Here is a 20,077-nt window from a genome sequence, read left to right on the forward strand (position 1 = left end):
CTCTTAGCCACTTTTACAGCGACAATTGTTACTACGAATAAGTACATAAATACATGATAATAAATGATCAATTATTATTTATTATAAAATTATGAAATAAACATACATGTACAATATTATGTATATGTAAATCATGTATATATAAATACACACACACACACATATATGCACATATATATTTAAGAAAAATATGTTATGTTTATATAAACTATGTACACATTCACCTCAAACAAGACACATAAATGCTAAAAAATAACTATTCTGGATGAATTAAACGCAACATTGTAGTGTGTTATTTTTCTTTTGTTGTAATAACATGAACCGTTTCATCGTGCACCATCAGACCAGATTTGTGTATTAGAAAAGCAATCCAGGTCAATTTTCAAGTTTCCATGTAACATCCCGGGTACCCCGAGTAAATAAAACAGCAGTTATTAAGTTGCGGAGCAGAGCATTATTAGGGAATTTGCAGGCAAGTAAGCATTTCCTTTTTCTGCTAGTCTAAATGACTGGAAGTGCATTTGGGATGCATGAACGAGGTGAGGCTGTCAGTTCGCATTAGGCGCATGGAAGTGTGACGTCACAGGGAAGTCTGCCACGAGCCAGCCGGCTGAACAGGAGGACGGGGGGGGTTTTCTGCGCTCTATGCCAAGACGGGATGAAAGGTGGACGCGGAAAAGGGGTGAGGGCTCTGTAATGACTTTGTGAAGGAGACATTATTACCTGACGTTTGAAACATTATCGCACGCTATTAGATAAGTATCAGAATTCATTAGAGATGATGGTGTCTGAATGCTGTCTCTTAGGCGATAAAGACAGACAAAGAGGTGGACAGGCCAAGAGAAGACAGGAAATTACCAATAACGCTCTGATAGCAGCTAAAAAAAAAGAAAAAAACATTTTCACCTACGGAGCAGATGATGATGCAGCTAAACTAAATCTAGTCACGTGGTATTTTTTTCTAGATGCTTCAAGAAAGTGTTAATGATCTACAATGAAGTTCTCAGTACATCACATCACTACACTGCCGCTATAAACTCTTTTGACGCTAATAATGGCACCAGCGAACACAATACATCTTGTCAGTTCATAAGTAAGACGTGTAAGATACAAAGCTGCTTCGATTGTTGACACGGTCCAAACGAGAAGGTGTTATTTAAAGTGACAGGGAAAGAAAAGAAGGGAAAAATGCTCTCACAAGCACAAACAATGTGTTTTTTGTGTTCAAAATCATAATTCAGGCTTTTAGCCAGAAAGCCTCACTTGAAAGCTACCTGATAAAACCGGCTCTTCAGAGACTCAAAAGCATCAACAAATCACAGCGACTGACGACGGGTGCTTTTGGTTTCCACTCAAGGGAAGTATGTCTATTTATTGCAAATATATGCACATTCGAACGTGCTTCATAATGAGTTATGAAACATTGTTAGTTTCCGATTCAACGATTCGGCTTAAACCTCAGTAACTTAAACCTATTGAGAAATCTTCATGGGGAAATCTTTTAGAAGATACAAGAAAACAATTTAGAAAAAATTCCGAAATTATAGAAGAAATGAGCTAGGGTGAAAGCTCTTTTCTCTCTTTCTCACACAAAGCTATTAAATGCCTCCATATGTATTAATTTTTCAATGCACATTTTGTCAGTAAGCTGGTTCTGTGATTAGTAGTAAATCTCCATTATTCGCTTTCAGGTGGGGCAGTATTTATTACACAGAGTTATAGTTCTCTGACAAACTACGCAATAAAAAAAAGAAAAATTGTACAATTATGAAATCGAAGAAATAGTTAGTGACAATGACAGATGTTTGTGTGATCTACTGCTTTGTGCAGTAAATGCTGCAAAAAAAAACCACATTCCAACATGTTTTTACTCCAAATTCACTTAATAACGAGTGAGTGTTCAAAATAAATTCTTCTGTAAGTTGATGTGGCTTCTTACACAGAAGGCATGTAAAATGTCATAGTATTCTAAGCAGTGGCAAAGACTATGTTGATAAACATTGCTTTAAACATTGCTTTATTATAAAGACAGTTATAATAACAAACTCAGATGAACTGTATACTTTATAGGGTTTATTAGTCACGTTGAATCAATGAGAGCTGTTAAATCTATTTATCTAGCTTTGCTATAGGCGATTTCTGGGTTTCTTCTTCAGGGTCTATTTGGAGTTTCCGCCTTTATATGGAGATTTTACTGATCACAAAAGCACGTTTCACTGAAAGGTACAATTTAGGTACAAACTTCGCTTTAATCACGATTTCATTTCGATTTACCGTGCAGCTCTAAATTGCATTATGCTTTTTGTAATTTTTTGAGCTTAAAAAAAGTTCCAGTACCATTTCACTTCCCATATGGTCTATAGAAAGAGACAGGCTATAGAGAGACGCTATAGAGAAGAGATTTGTTTTTTTTTTACTAAATACAAGGCATGAGGTTGAGTAAATAAATTACAGAATAACAATTTTTAGTATCCCTGTAACAACAGTTATTCCTAAATTAATTGCCCCATTTTTTAACAACGTAATGGGTGGTCAGGCTACAACAGCGTTTGCTGTAGTGAAAGCCAAGCAGGTTTTAATTGGTTTAAAGTGCACTCCACCTACCCAGACATGCACATGCAGGACAATTTGAGGTTTTCCCATCTCTAGGCTTAGCTTTTATCTAATTTCCTCTCCGCTCTAAGAGACTACACTAATGAATTGGGTAATCACAGATATCTGGCCCATTCAAGTGCTTTGTAAAGTAAATCAATACGGTCTGGCGACGGGCCAGTTGTCCACTTTGACGGACAGTAGAAATCTATTTGTGGAACCACGGCCAAAAAAAAATGCTTTTACTCTCTCTCTCGATCGCATTATCTATTCCTGTGCCCTACCCTCTTCATCCTCACGCCCTCATTGCTTTCCATGCTAAAGGTGGGTTATAATTTTATGTAAGGAGCTTATGGAACTTTGTTTCATTTCCGCAGTAGTGGATCAATAAGGCCAACGCGATTGGCAGGAATTTCTATGAATTTCAAATGCTTTCCCTGCAGTGATTATGTGAGCCAGGCGCTCCGGTTGAATATCGATATGCTGATGACTAGCCACGCTATGCTAATGCTCTGGGCTTCAACCAAACCTCAGTGAACATCACAGCCCTGCTAATACAAAACAAATGTTTCTGTGTCATTACAGAGGTTTTCCTTTTCTAAACATGCTGGAACGAGGTCCCGCAAGGACATCTGTTTGCAATGAGCGCAACTCTAATCTTTAGAATGCTTTAGTGGGAAGACTTTGAGATGGGAGTGCAGATCTTCTCTCATGTGGTTTACCAGTTCTGATCATATTGTCAAACATTAGTGGAAACCGCCACCCAAATCGCTAGTTCACGCGATTACATTTAAACCTCAATGCCAGAGAGAAAGGACTGGATTACAGCGACTTTGACGCTCTGTATTCATTCAAACAAACACTCTGGAAGAAAGTGTAGTATAATACAGCAGACAAGACAGATTACCAAAACAGAGGTGCTGTACGTTACCCGATGTTAACCGCACTACATAACGTTGTCAAATGCAATCAGATGCGATCTGTATTTGATGAAACGGCGCCAGTTTCACTTTAGGAACTGGCCATGATAATATCGCTAACACAAACAATTATTTTCAGCCCAATTTGCCATATTACATCACACATTTACGTGCTTTATCCAAAGCAACTTATCGCATACATTTATCGCATACATTTGTGCATTGAATTGCTCTAGAAATTCCACTGCGAAAGGGGTTGTGGGTAATAGATTCATTCATGAATGCACAAACACCTCAAAAAAGCACAATCTATGCATCTCTGGTGTACTAATTGTCAATATACTATGACCTGGTATTCTCTGAGAAGTCAAATCTTGTAAACTATTTAGCATAGAACCGATATTTGAAGCCTGATGTATTTGACAAGGACATCGTGATTTTGCAAAGTGAGACATGACATTAGATCAACATTACTGTCCAAAAATATAGACTTATTCCTACCACTAAACCTAACCCTACCCAAAATTAATTCTTAAAATCAATGGGATATTATAGCTGATTAACAATGGTGTAGACGCACCTAACCCTGACTATAAGCCTAAAAAAAATTATCCCTTATATCTGATTGGTTGATTGGAATGTTGATTCAGGAGCATCTTGTACTTGGTGAAATCACGCTCACATATTCGACACATGTTCCTTGAAACAGTCTTCCTCTTACACACGTCTCAGGAAACAGAGCTTATAACATGAACCGCATCTTGAATTTAGTCAAGAGGGAAATAAAATGGTAAGAACCGTGGATGCAGGTCTCTGGTGAGGACTGACACTAATCACAAGGTTAATTCACCAACCTCATGACGTTAAGACCAATTACCACTGCCAGTCAACAGGGTAATGTACCGCTCTCCTGAAAAGCGATAAGAAGTATATTAAATGAAGAGGTAGAAGTTTAGAGTAAGGAGATTAATAAAGTAGAAGAGCAGGAATAAACAGATGCTGTGCAAGAGTGCAGCACATGGGATCCTGAGAGAGCGCATTAGCATCAACTACTTAATCAACTCTCCTGATCTGAATGCAGTCAGTCTACAAAACAAGATACTGGCTATGTTTTGACACACAACTTACATGAAAACACAAAATGAATACAAAAAGAATACAAATGCATGATTAAACTATCATTAAAGTGGTAAGTTAGAGTACTATATTGCAAGTCTTCAGATCAAAATTTCATTCATAAATTATTAATTGTTGCTTATTTTCCTCCAGTGGGCTAAGTGAGTAGAACTCAAGCATCATAAGTGATATGAAATAAAGAATCAAAAGAGTCTGATTCATGAACAAATCGTTCAGCTGGTTCATTGAAAAGAATTAGGCTCATCTGTTTCTCACACAAAACTTCAAAAGAACGTAGCATACTTTTATTTCCTTTTCTCAGCTTAAAAGCCTTCATTTATTGTAATTCAATGGAAAAGGTGACTAGTACAGTTCTTTAAGAAATTCATTCAAGGTTTTTAAACAACACAAAGTTGAGCAAATGATGACAGTATTCCAGTTTTGAGAAAAATATTACTTTAGGAGAGCATCCACAGAGATTTTAAAATGCCTCTTTAACAGGGCAAAGTACAAAATATGGTTTGAAAACAAACTTAAAGCAGTAGCAAAAAAGAGCGAATGGAGAAACAAAGAACCAAGTGACTACAAAAGAGCAATAATTCAGAGAAAAAAGCTGAAAAAAAGAGCGAGAGAGAGAGAAACGAAAGACGGCTAGGAAGAAAAGAAGAGTGGAAAAAGAGACAGAGAGAGAGTGTGTGTAGCTGTGTGTGTGTCTGTCTGTCAGTAATGAGATCACTGCAGGGTGGGCTGTCTAATGATAATGTAATGGACTAGCTAGAAAGACAGTGTGAGAGAGACAAAAACACAGAGACGGAGAAAAGAGAGAAGACGAAGCATTGCGCTCGCAGAAGTACAAAAAGTGAAAGGAAGACAGCTGGCCAGTACTCAACTCTCACACACATAAGGCTCGGACACACGACTGTACGCAGACAGAAGGCCGACTGAAGACTGTGCCAAGAAGATAAGTGGAAAAGGTCTAGGGGCAGAAGTGTGTGTATGTGTGTGTGTCTTTGTGTGGATGTGTGTTTGATGAGTGAAAGGAACAGCAGGGTCCCTCTATCTCTCAGCCTTTGGCTCTTGAGCCAGCCCAGGAAAGCTTGAGATCCCTCCTAAAGAACTGCGAGGCTCTGTCTGAATAGCAGAATGAAGTCACTTGCTCTCTTTTTGTCTTCACAGCTTTAGGATGGGTCAACCCGGGGTCAAGGCACCAAAACATGTCTAAAACACTGCTAACCAAACCAACATATATCAAACATCACTCCTATCACAATTTTCTATTCTATCACGCAGCATTTTCAACATTCAAAATCTAAAAGGTGATTCTACTATTGCAGTAATTGAAACGCCAACCTCAACTGCCTATAAAGTGGTTGCAACTACTTAAAGAACTTGGTTCTTCCTTGGCTAATCCAAGAACAGGCACCCATCGGAAAATCAGGGCAAGCCAATCTTCAATATGTGCTCTCGCAGCTCCTAATTTCAACAGCCAATCAGAGACTCCCACTATTGGTAGGAGGCAAATTGAAGTTGAATTGCCCAGTGTACAGTAACATGATTAGGAAGATTGCTCGCAATCTCGCTGAGAGCCAGCAAGGTGGCACTGAGGGTGCAACACCATCTGCAATCACAGCAGACAATAATGATTACTGTAATCACCTGATCATGCTATCAGGACACATCTGCTGATAAAACTGCTTTCACGACTACAAAATGTCTGAAAATAGTACACTTCCACTCATACAATACATGTTTCAAATATGATGCAACAGCCACTTTTAAAGTGTATATACACACACACTCACACACACATAAATTATAGCACTTTTCAAAGTCAACATATTTGTGGAAAGTGGCTGCAATAACATGAGACAGATGAAAAAAAAGACAAAGCATTCAATTTACAAACAGATTGATGCTAATTCAACATGAAATTGAAGGAGGAGTGAGAAATTGTTATGATGATTGAAACGCATGTTCTATTGTTTTGCTCATTTGTGTTCAATATAATTCCTTCCTTACAACGCTGAAACCAAGAGGAACATTTAAACAAATGCATCTCCCGCCTGTTTGTTTCTGGCAGCAGATACTGTATTGTCCTCAAAGGCTGACACTCTATTTTAAAATCTAAAATACTCTGGAAGCAGAAAATCAAGGATAATAACAAACCACACTAAATATGGAATTAAAACAAGAAAAGCTTGGCTTTCACAAAAAGCACTCAATTCAAGTAATTATGAAACTGCAGGAGGAAAGTATAGCCTCAGCCAACAACATTGCAGATACACCAATTTGTGTTGCCACACAACAGCAGAATTTGTTGTAGTGTTGCAGTATGTCGAGAAAATGCCACCAGTACGAAAAAACGATGTGCCGGATGCTCCCCTGACCTTGAAAAAACAAATTAACACATAACTGCTGGGCAAGTTTTGCTTAGAAGGGCAAACTCTAGTGAGGGTTTCTGCCGCTGACAGCCTGTTTCTAAATGACTCATTAAGTTTCTGCTAAAGTAAAAATCATCTCTGCCGATCTCTGAGGAGAGAGCGGCACAGACATCTGGAGAGAGCAAATGCTCTAAAAAAGATTTATGTGGTTTTATGATAGTAGCGTGGCTTTTAGTCCATTTTTGTTAAGATATAGTCACAAGGGCGCAATTTCATCGAAATCCAACAATAATTGTAAATGCACCTTTAGTTTTGAGAAATCTACTGTGTATGCTAGTGCTCTGAAAAAAAATATTCATCCAATTTATTACATTTTAGTTAAGTGGTTGTATTCAATTTATTTAGCTACATTTAAATAAACAAATTTAGTTGGCTAATAACTTTCAAATAAATGTGCTTATTAAATGTACTTAAAATAAATTGTTTGCAACCACTTACCTTAAAAAATTTTGGCCTCCAAAATACTAACCTTAAACAGAAATGCGCAATTCAAAGCAACAGAAGGTAGCAAGTCTAAAGATGTTAGCTATGAAAAAAAATGTCAGCATGGAAAAGAAAACTGTGTCAAGCCATTTCATGGCATCTTTAAAAATGCATACCGCTACATTTTAGTGAGCATACAGTGTACGTGCATGTTTTGTGTGTATTCTCATGAGACAGAGATGGTTTTATTCTGATGTTCCCTTAAAGCTAAGCCACAGAAGTGCTGGAGAACATGTTACATGTTTGAGCATTTCTTCTCCCCCTTCAACGTTTTTCAACTCTCTTTCCTGCTGTGCATCCCAGACAATAAAGCATGTCTTCAGCCACGGCTCATTACAGGACGACCTGGTGGAATCAGGAGGCTACAGACTGAGAAAGCTAGACATGCTAAACCCAGCTGTTTCCCAGCTCATCAAAGACTTCAGCGACTAGCACAATCTTACACCACAAGGGGTGCTCAGAACAAAATAAAGGTGTTTCTGGGACAGAAGCGATGGAGATTGAGCTAACTCGTGGACACAGCTGCGTGTCGATGCACTAAACTGCCGTTGCTTTCATGTGCTGCAGTCAGCTGCAGATCACCGCTGCGTCTCTGCTCCGGTCCTGAACACATCCACCATGTCAGCGATGATGTCAGTGTCGAGCAGAGTGGGATGGGTGCCCAGAAACTCACTTAACCAGTTCAATGAGACATTTGTCCAATTAGGGCCTCAATTGCCTGCCAGAAGGAAGCCACCTGAACCGTTCTTCCTAGCCCTGTCGGAACACATTCCAAACCAAATACTGATTAACTCACGAAGCAAGATGACAGAAATCGGTTCAGTCATGCATGCCCACTGTGCTGTATATGAAATGTTAGTGCCGGCAAAAATAACAACATACAGGAGAAAAAGTATCGGGAAGATGCTATTTTTAGTAGGCCAAAATTTAACTACGTGAAGATCTGGAATCAGAGGGCGCAAAAAAAATCACCTTTAAAGTTGTCCAAATGAAGCATTGTTTTTTGGTACATTTACAATAAATATTTTTTCTAGTTTCCTAGTTTTATTAGATGCATTTACTGTAAATTTGGAAAACCACGTTTTAAAGCAGCTTCCCCAACACTTCATGCTGTAATGCAGACATAGAATAGTTTCCCTTCAGGGTTTTTTACATGAGTGGAATTACCATGTAGGTCATGCAAACTACTCCTCGCATCACAGTACTTATTATACCACCAATTAGAAATAGAAGTATGTCTAATGGGGGCGCGTATAATTAGCCCAGGTGCTCTTTTCAATTGACTTTTTTTTTTAGCAAACCTGAGTCACACCGTTTCCTGCAGTCCCACAGTTCACGATGCCTGTGCTATGATTGGATTAATGTAGTACAGATCGTGTGACCATCTCAAATCAGCGCTAATCTCCCAGTGGGATAACTTTAAAGATCTAATTTTAGTATGCGGTCTTTTCCTCTCTAACAATATCAAAGAGAAAAGCAACCCTCTGGGGCCGATCGCTCCTAACGTATTCCCCCTCCTCTCAGGAAGCCCACACTCTCCCCTGAGATTTGCACTTAAAGCACAATATAAACTTAACTTCACGCCCTATAATTAATCTGACGCAATACTGCTAACAGAGGCTGTATTTTCAATAGCAAATATGGCCCATCTTGTTCTGCTTATAAGGAAGGTGCAATTGTAATATAATCGTTAAATTTTAGAATGGTTGAACTGCATGTTTTCCCTATAAATGCTAATTTGCACATTTACTAAAATCAGATGCTATCGTGACCTGTAAACAAAATGGCTTATTTTTTTTATTCTGCTGTCCTTGCCACCCTTATCTGCCAAAATCCTGCTGAGGTGAACAGTATCAGTGCTCTGCCACCCATCAACTCAGAGGGCAATGCCACCGGGGTAAGGTCAGAAGCCTATAAAACACACCACAAGCTTACATTTACTGACAGCACAAAACCCACCACCACAATATAGCGGTGAAATTAAATAAAACCAATCATCATACATGTTAAAATTAAATAAAATGAAATGTAAAATTACCAATAGATACAACAGTAGATAATGTCTATCACATATGAATAATTTAAATTACTATTATTTATGTATTTCCAAAAATACAACAGAAGAAAGGATGAATAAAAAACCACAATACCAGTTGATGCAACACTAGATAGCATCTATCACATATTTACATTATTATATATATTTTTTTTCAAACATTCAATAAAAGAAACAAAAAATCGTTTTTACTGTACATTTACAATATTAACCATCATACGTCATCATTCATCAGTCATTACATTTCTATATTCAATGTTATCTGCATTGACAAAAATGTATATACGGTCACATTGTTAATACAAACCATTATGGTGTTTTCAGAATCCTGCAAGCTATTAAACAGTCTTGGAGTCCAGTGGATGGCTCACATTCACCACTCTCCAATATTTAATTCAACCTAAAACAGTTACAGAAAAGAAGTGTGGAAATGACTAATGCTCAAACTGTTTAACCTATAGCAGCTTGATGGAATCTGGACAATAGCACCCCGGGTCTGCTTTCATTAATTCATTCAAAGGGCATTTTCCTCAACTTGTGTGTCCAGCTACTAGTCCAGCTACAAGAGCCAATGCTGCAAGAGTCGCCTGTATCCGCTTTACCAGGACACAGAGAGAGAGAGAGAGAGAGAGAAAGAGAGCTCGACCAGCATGGAACTTCTGCTCGGAGCGAGGGAGGGTACAGCAGGGGACTGTGTCGATTGAATGGGGAATTGGTGTATGTGTGTGAGAGCGAGCAAGAGGGAGGGAGAGAGAAAGAGAAAGTGGCAATAGAGAGTGGTGGGTTTGCTCTTTGGGAAAGGAGCCAATCCAATTACAGGCAGCAGTGCAAGCCCGGTTTCTTCAGCTGAGCTAAATTTCACATTTCATCAGTCTCTTCCCTTCTATCGCTGCTGCTGTGCTGCGCTTTCTCCCTCTTTCTCTCGTTCCCTCCCCCTCCTGTTGCAGGTGGAGGGCAGGAATAGGCAGATCGTGAAACCGACTCCATTCTTCAAAGGACGAGGCATGAGCACTCACCCCTGTACAACAGTATACTGCTTATAAAGCATCAAAATCATGTTACATCAACACGGCTGCAACTAGGGCTGGCTCATACAGCTAATGGAGGGAATTATACTTTTAAAATATCAAAATCATGTTTAAAAGTGATATTGATATTAGTGCTGTCAATTCAATTAATCACACTCAAAAAAATTGTGTATGCATAAGGAGTCGTGATAATTGAATCAGTGCTTTGTTTGATTAAATGGACAGTTGATTAATTAAAATGAACTGAACTAACAAGCTCGTTCTTCTCAAGTTTCCTTCTGAAATCTGTATAGCAAAACATCCTTCTTAATATTTTCGTACTGGCCAAGAGAGAGACAAGAGACGATCACAAAACTTACGGCCCAAAAAAACAAAAACAACGCACATATCGCAATATCAATGATACGGCTTAATTTAATAACACTGGAGAACTCACAGAGAATATACGGTGAATGTTCATATAAACATTCAAATTATCATCCAGCCTTAGCTGGAACACAGCAGCCAGATTCTCAGAGTTGCACAGCAGGGAAAATGGCTCATGGACACAAAACAAAGCATCTCACAAATCCCAGCTTCCTAAGCTCTCTAGGCTCTTCTGTGTATTCTCCAAGAGACACACTTTTTGGGCCTGCAATAGAAACCTAACCTTTCCAAAACACACAAGCTCTCATAAGGCCGTCTCATCCTCTTCCTCGACACTGTTACGCCTTCTGCAGATGTGACTGAATTCTCAGGGTTTGCAGAGACGCTCAGTTTTCCATCTAGGGTAATACCTCCCTAATTCCATCATATCGGTATGCCTCATTCTCCTTTCTGGCCACTAGGGCGGCGATATGCACCAGCTGAGAATCTGAGTAAGCTTGAGGCAAGGAAAACCTGCCACGGCAGCACTTCTAAGAGCATGGCGCTGTTGGCCTAATCTAATTTCGCCGACCGCGAGGAGAAAAAATAACATTAATTAATAAGCCACTAAAACAAGAGGATTACAGAGAGCGAATGCCTCCGATGCCACTTCCTGATTGCGGTGCTGATTCAATTATAAATTAATTAATCAAGGCGCAAAATACAATTTGGACGTTGCTGTGCTACCGGCATGAAACAAACACTCGGTTTGACACTTTGACATTGTCCGTTCTCCCTTGCGTCTGGGAAGGCAGCTGTTATTTGTGTGTGTTTGTAGGGGGGCAGGTGGGAGCGAGGGACAAAACCAACGTTTGTAAAGCAGGTCTCTCTCTGTCTTCATCCCTTTGGTGTCTTCTGCAGCTGCTGTGGGGTAAGGACATGCCTGTTCCTGCTCGTCTAACAGGGTCTGGCCTGTCACTCAACGCTGTGGTGCCCCAAAGGGGGTACGAGTCGCAAAAGCAGCTGACGGACCCCTTGTCACTTTCCTAATTGCCTACTGCAGGTAGTCTCATCTTGCTACGAACCACAGCAGTTCTATTAGCCACATGCTAACATGTCAACACTTACTGAACTGGCTGCTCAGTGAAGGGCAAACATTTTGAGCCGCAAAAATAGATCTGTACGAAATTAACGTGGGAAAAAATATTTACTCAAAATAATCACGCAAATTTTGGTTATGTTGGTATTGGAATTGTTGAGTAAAATTGTTTAAAATCAGTTAAAGTAATTGAAATGAAGATTAAATACATTAAAAAAATGTATAAAAGTGAAAAAAGTATATAAATAGAAAATATTAGAAATGTTGCTTTGCCAAAACAAAACAAAACAAAGAAATAAAAATTAGTAAGCACTGAAAATGCTAAAATTGAAACTGAAGGCCAAAACTCAAAATGGGGTTTAAAATAAAAATGAAAATATAACATTAAAACAATAATTAAAAATACTATAATAATATAAACTAAAACTTGAACTAAAATTAAAATATGAAAATTAAAGAATTAGAAAGTTTAAAAATTATTACAATAATATGAACAATACTAAAATTGCCAATTTCTTAAATGCTAAAACGAACATAAATTACTACTAATAAAAATAAAACAAAAATTAAAATATAAAAATAAAAGACAATTTTTACCATTTTTATTAATTAATTAATTAATTAATTGAAAAAAAGGTTATTTACATATTGTCCTATGTTGTACTGTAGGTAACAAAATTGTGTCAATAATTAACAATAAAAATTGATTTCAGATAAATCAACTACATCTTTTTTTTTTTTTAAATATACCAAATGTCATGTGAAATATTTGTGAAATATAGTGAAATATTTTTCATGTTTACCTAATGAAAGCGATGGTTTCTTCACTATCTCTGCAAATAACCAAGCAAAAGGGAGCATTTAACACCACATTTTCTCTTTATGCCCTTTATCTGAAAGATATTATAGTTACGCATATGATAACCCTAACACTGTCTGGCCTCTTGTGCCTTATATCCTTTCCAAGGGTTTGGCAGAGAAGACATTCTATTAAAATTAATATACTAGGGAGGCAGACAGGAACCCCTGAGGTCGCTTTAAGCTGCCCATTATGGTCGGCAAAGTGAACAGAACCAGAAGAATCCTACAAAAAGGTATTAAATATTTAGTCAAAAAGTTTCTGGTTCCCTCTTTTCCATCCATACTTTTAAATGAGGCCAGTAGAGCAGTTCAAAGCAGTGCTCCAGAAGACACCATTAATAACTAACATAACACACTGTTTGCGAACAAAAACATTTGCCTGTATCTGAGGTGAAAGGTCTACAACTTCTCCACTTAACTTAAACATACACTCTAGCTTCTCAGAGCCACAACATTTCACACACACACAGACACCCCAAAAAAAACAGCAGTCAAGACTCACCTTCTTCAGCCGTCCACTCTTGGTGCCGACGAAAGCCACACAGTAGCCATTATAGACATAGGAGGTCACTGAGGTCATGCGATCACGGCTTTCCGTATAAAGCGTATGTCCGGTCACCAGCTGAGAGCCGCCAAGAGGCTGGTTGATGTCCAAACCACAGAAGGAGTCATCAATAGGGACAGGCTACAGGAGGAGAAAGGTTAACCGAGAGTCAGCAGTTTGCTTTGAATCAAAAAGTCAAGGTCAGTTTGGTTGTTTATACAGACATCAGTAGGAGGGTGAAAAGGTTGCACTGATTTTAATACAACGAAGCACTTTGTAAGCAAATCACATTAACCGATCCAACATCAGCTGGATGCTTTGCTGTCAAGTGAAGTGGAATTAGGGAACACTAAAGGTCGATTTGCACCATTTTTGGTACAAAAAAGGTAGAGTTAGAAAAAACTGCATATTTTTACATATGTATACTCTTAAAAAAAGATGAATTTCTTTCAGATGATATCTGATTTTGCCATTACAGGAAAATTACATTTTAAGACATTCAAATATAAAACGTTATAGTAAACTGTATCTTTCACTGTATTACTTGTTCTTTGCTTACTGTATTTTTAATTAAATAATTGTAGCCTTAGTGAGTATAAGAGACTTCTTTCAAAAGCATTTAAAAAAACCTTACCAACCCCAAACTTTTGAACAGCACTGGAAATCACTATTTAAATGTTCTCTGACATTTATGGGTTTTACAGTTAGCGTGGGATTCAGTTTTACCAGTGTATCACACTATCAAGTGACGCCCAACCAGCTGGTAGTTTGGGTTTGCAGAGCAGGCCAGAGAATACTGACTCTCGATCAGTTTCTGAGGGGAGACAGTAACCGGACCATTGAGTGTGGTTTCCCCAGCCAGACGCTTGGTTTTCTGTTCAGCTGGGCAGACATGTTCCCGCTCTGCTCTGGTGAGTCCTGCCGGGCTCCCTGACTGCCTCATTACCCTGTGCTATGAGAATAGTGTAGCTCACATTCACACACACTTACACACCTCACCAGCAGAAAACAACACTTATACAGACGATTTCAATGATCTAGTCATCTAGTGTTTCTATTTATTCAGGCAATTTTATGTTGCTGGAGCTGTTATTAATACTTGCAAACTATAATTTTTATAAATAATATTTGCCTTTATTTATGGTATTTTTTTAAATTGTATTTTTAATCAGTAGTTGTGTCATTTCCAGTGGTATACTTGTTTACTCTAACAAGATTATCATAATATGTTAGCGTGCAATTGCAATTGTTCTATTGTCAATTTTGTCAAACAAGTAAGGAAATATTATTTATTGGTTGCATTTGTGACACATGAGCCTAATCCTTAACTAAAATATAAATCTGAGCTGTTTCAACTGAAAGAAACTTCGAATGACTGATCTTAAAACATGTGCGCGCCTTTGTTTTGTCTTAAAATGCACACCAGTACAGTAATGCTTTTTTCAAAGGCATATTTATAAAAAAGTCTAAATGTACTAATTGAACTATGGCCTAATGCTGACTTAGGCTAAGCCCTGTCTATGAAATCAGGCAAGTATTAGTCTTAGCAAAACAGACAAAAGACAGTCTCCCAAATTTGGAAATGACCCTACTGGAAATGACTGTAAATATATAGAATCCTCTGGTTCTCCATGTATTTCAATTTTGGGATACTGTTAGTAGCCAAATAAACTAGTCAGAGTGTAAAATGTGTGTTCTTAGGGCCAAAACAAACCCATATTTTTATCCTCTCTATTGCTCTCCCCCTGCATCTACTCCTCTCTCTCAAACACACCGACTTAAACCGAAGAGATTGAAGCTTGTAAACATTTACAATGTAATGGGAGGGTCTATGGCCCATTTTTCATGTCACATGCATGCATGGGCCACTATCAATCCCCATTTGAGTTTGGGCGGCGAGTTACAACACTCTGCGGCGTTTAGATTCAGGTCATCGGAGTTTGTGACTGACACTGGCCTCAAAGTGCCATGTAGAGTAAGAGGGATGGATACTGTGCACTCGGTCATGATGCTGAACGCAGCACTGCTCGTCCCCAACACTCCGAAGCCCTTTAATATCGGCCTGCTCGACTACAGGCTCACGCTATAAAATCTTTACTGCCTCCCAGCCCTTCACAAGCTGGGGGACGGCAATAAAGCAGGGATGTAAATGCCTTGAACTCGGCAGATCTTTTTCCAGTTCCTCTTCATCGTGTTTTCTTTTATTTTCCAGTCCAAAAAATAATTGCCTTAGAGATTTTCAGATCTGTTCCTCAAAAACAGTTGGCCTTTGACTACTTTATTTTAATGTTTGTATGCAATGTTTTTAAGCCAGTCCACTATGCATTTATCTTGGTAATGCCCTGGGGCAGCTATGCTCTAGTCTTGCAAGTATTATGCTAATTCAGGAAAATGACCTTCCACAATCCCAGAAGCACAACGAGGCACCAGTTTCCCCTTTATTGGATACTTTATATTTATATATATATATATATATATATATATATATATATATATATATATATATAATTGGGAATTTTTGAAGATCGTTTGCCAGTCTTACATTTTCAATAGCATCAAATCACTGAAATCTGGCAAAGATGGCATCATAAATTTTGTTACTACAAATATATCAGTTTGGTTTGAGCTAAATGTAGCCTGAAGATACATTTCAACATGCATAAAATTGAATATCCAATCAAGTTCATAAATGTGATTAATTTTTATCGATTACTGCGTTCCAAAAATGTTGCTCAGTTACAGAGGGAAAACAGTATTTGGACCATGCAAAAATTTTCTAAAATTGCTAAAAGAAACAACAAACGAAATAAAACAAAACGAAAAAAAATAAAAGTACGAAACACAACAATAAAAAACACACACACATACATACACACACACAAAACATCAAAAAGCACAAACAAAAACTCTAAATAAAGCAAAAACAAACAGGAAAACACACACACAAAAAAGTGCCTGATTTGGTATTCAAACAGCAATCGTTATGCTTATTACTGGAACTCATTTCCCATGACTACTATTTCAGGTAGGGGGTTATTGTCCCATACACAAATCGGGACAAGGGTCTTTCCTTTGGAAGCCATTTGATCAATAGAATGTCCTCCTTAGATCACTGTTGAAACTGGCACTGTGATAGGCTTGATCAGGCAGCCTGATGAAACGTAACACCAGCTGAATGAGTGAATAGCATCAAAGGGCTGGATGTGAAGCAGCTAGCAGGTTGGCCAGGCAGGAAGACAGTTGCAAGCTAGGCTCTGTGATAAATCTTTCATTCAGCCTTCTCGGCTTATGACTTCTCTTCCTCCTTCTATCACCCTGTGTGTATCTAAGTTTCACTTTCTCTGTAATTCAGCAGAGACACTGGAGTCGAAGGAACTAGACTGAAGTCTGAGCAGAGGCCATGTTTCCAGTGATCAAGAATAGCCTAAAATAACTGACAGGAAATTAAACAAAAACATCACGGTAGGGGATTTCTAGCAGTATTTTTTAGGTAAAACAAGCCTGAATAGCAATTGAAAAACTCAGAGAAGGATTATTTCACTGTAAAAATATTTTCATACTCCTACTGGTCATGAATAGGGAGTAAAAAAAGCTTTGTGGCAGCAAGAGGGTGGTTAGTTGTGGCAATTTGTGTGGGCTCAGACTCAGACTGTGCTATGCTAAACGCTAAAAATCTACCTGCATAATACCATAGATTTACTGAACATCAAATGCTGAGTTTTTACAGAACATATATCTTCATGTTTTTAAATATCAGACCTCCTCCTCAGTCAATCCTGACATTCCTCTAGTACCAGGAGAGAGGACGCAGGAGGTTTCTACTGCAGTGTTTTTAATGAGGCCTAGAAAAACATGGAGGAGGGCTGGCTGACATCATAAGCCACTGACGGCCCCCCTGGGGTCAGACAGGGGATCCTCTAGGGTCCTTAATGGGGCCAGAGTGGAGTCTACTACTATGAAGACCACCCTGCTCAGACACTCAATAATGTTTTCCTCAGAGTGACAATCACCTCTGACATCATGCTAATAGCGAATTTACTGAAGCTAATAAAGAATGCCCTGGAGAAAACCATGTAGCAATACTTATTGTCATTTAGACTTCTCTTAAACTTCATACACACAGATGCAGAATAATCACTGGTAGCCATAAAAAAACATATACACATTTAAATATATATTTATATTAGCATCAACACACCACTTGTCCCTTGTGGTAATCTGTAAATAAACAGAGCACAGACAAGTATTAGTGTCTTTAATTCAGTTTGTTTACACCCTCAGTTAAACAGCAAAAACTGAAGGACTGTGGTCATTTGGGAGCAAGACTAGTAAAAAATAAAGAAAACAGCCTGTAAAATTTAGGGGGTAAAACTACATATTTTCCAAACTGACTACAATAAATCTGGTTTTAGTGTTACTTGCATTTCAACACATTTTTAGGAGTGTGTACATAGGGTAAGAGAAACTGATTTGATGAAGTGTGCATCCATGCTTAGACTAACCCTCGCCATGTCTGGCATTCAATCCTGTAGATTGCAGGGTCAACAGGATTGCTTGGATAGTATCCTGTTACACTCTTAAGAATGAAATATGGATACGCAAGAACACCAACCAGCAGCATAAACATTACGATGCAGATCCTATCTTCATTCCAAAGAAAACATAAAATTAATATCAACTTCCCATCTGACTGTTTTGATCTACTGAGGTTTTCTACTGAGCAGAAGCAGTCATGGGAACCGTCAGTTTCTGAGAGGGCAAAAACTTTATATATACTTAGAGAACTCCATTCAAAGGCAGATAACTTGTAATAAAGCTTTTAAAATAAGCCATGCACACAACAAACTAAATTAAAGCACTTTAAAAGAAAGAGCTTCCATGATTAGGCTATCAGATACTACATCTAACAATGCTTCGTATTCAAAGCTGGTTTGACAAACTAATAATATAATAATCTGCTGTAGCTAGTAATAGCAAAAAAAGGTATCTTACCGCTTTGGTACAAGGTACATCCTTTCCCAACAGCCAGTTGAGCTCCAAGTTCCCCTCTCCCTGATAGCAGGACTGCATACGCTCCTTGATCCGTGCATTGATGTCCCGGATGCTGAAGACGCAGAGGGCCGAGTCATCAGGTGGGTGGTGGTACTGTTTCTGACCTTTGGAAAATACAGCAAAGAGAACATCGTCCTGAGCGCTAATATTGAGTGATGCTGCAAGCACTCGTCCAGGTTTGCCCAAGTAGGCTGCTTGTAGAAGGCGGTACTCAATTCTGTTCCGGACACAACCAATAGGCAATGACACATAGGAGTGGAATTTGTGGTCATCTTTGCAAAGGCGGACAATTCGAGAGGTATAAAACAGGTCGTTTGAGGGCCCACTGGAAGACATGCTGTTCTCAGGCGTCTCTGGTTGCACGGTCAGGAAGTAGACGAAATTGCCACTGGCAAAACCATAGATATAGTAGATGTCGAAATGAGAGACCAACGCCAAGGTGTCGGAGGGAATCTTGATGAGTGATGAAACAAAGTCAGTGTGTAGCTCGTAGTCCAGCATAGCTGAAGACTCCGGGTCACGAGGAAGCTTCCGACTTGAGATGGTTGGAAAGTAGTCTTGCTTCCCATCCACAGCTGTACCAATGAAGAGGGTCCCATCCTTGCCCTGTGAAGGCACGATGACTCCATACATGGTGCCCGTCTGGTTGACACTAGAGAGGTAGTGCTCCTTTTTATGAGAGGGCTCCACCAGGATGAAGAGGTCATCCAATCGTAGCAGTTTGCAGACACCTTGGTAGAGGCTTCCGCAGGCAAGTAGTCGGTTCTGAGAGTAGTCGATGAGCAAGAGCTTGTTGATGTTGTTGGTAGAAACCAGAGGTTCGGTGCAGGGCTGAACGATAAGTGGAGGGTAGCAGGCCTTGTTGTCATCTTCTGGACCAGTATCATGGGAAACTAGGAGTGTTAGGTTGCCTGACAACTTGTAGACGCGGTTGACAGCACCAATGTAGAGTGCTCCTGTCGTCTTGTGAACTGTCATATGGTTGAAGGCCCATTCTCGTCGCTCAGGGTGAAACGTTGTAAAGGACTGTTCACAGGATACTACAGGCAAGATTAAGACTAACAACCAGCATGGAAAGGACCATTTGGAACCATATCCAGGGCTTTGTTTCAAAGTCCTCTTTGAATCCTGCTGTCCCTCCATGGTCCGAGGGACCCAACAGGTTAGAAAATGAAGAGTTTAAAGAAGTACCAGAAAGCTTAACCTTCGTCCCCGTAGTTTACAGGCTAATTCTATGGTCCAGCACCTCACCAGGGTCTTCACATGTTTCTGAAATAGAGAAGAGCAAGATTAATGAGTACATAAATCAGCTCCAGAACATCTAGACTCGCAAAAGGAAACAGACAATGGAAATTGCAACTCATTCACTAAACCAAGGTCCTCCTTTGAAGGAATGTGTCTACTAACCCAAGAGGGGGGTAGCTTTTCTAGGGGACAATGGCAGGAAAGGTTTACCGTCACATTCCAAAAGAGTTGTTGGGCAGGATTACACAAAGCAGGAAGGTGAAGCACATCATAGCAACAGAAATTAGCATGACCT

The 20,077-nt window shown here is 39.0% G+C and overlaps 1 protein-coding gene across 1 annotated transcript in view; it reads right to left on the reverse strand.

The window, feature by feature from the left end:
• The window catches only part of plxna2 (plexin A2), a 175,202-nt gene that overhangs the window by 128,383 nt on the left and 26,742 nt on the right, over nucleotides 1-20,077 (reverse strand). Inside the window, exons 2-3 of the mRNA XM_043225103.1 lie at nucleotides 18,478-19,806; nucleotides 13,444-13,626 (exon numbers count right to left, since the gene is read on the reverse strand). Coding sequence (XP_043081038.1) covers nucleotides 13,444-13,626; nucleotides 18,478-19,680 — 1,386 coding nt within the window. The 5' untranslated portion in view covers nucleotides 19,681-19,806. The remainder of the gene's footprint in view (nucleotides 1-13,443; nucleotides 13,627-18,477; nucleotides 19,807-20,077) is intronic.

The sequence above is a fragment of the Puntigrus tetrazona genome, chromosome 23 (genome assembly GCF_018831695.1).
Source record: "Puntigrus tetrazona isolate hp1 chromosome 23, ASM1883169v1, whole genome shotgun sequence".
Lineage (NCBI taxonomy): Eukaryota > Metazoa > Chordata > Actinopteri > Cypriniformes > Cyprinidae > Puntigrus > Puntigrus tetrazona.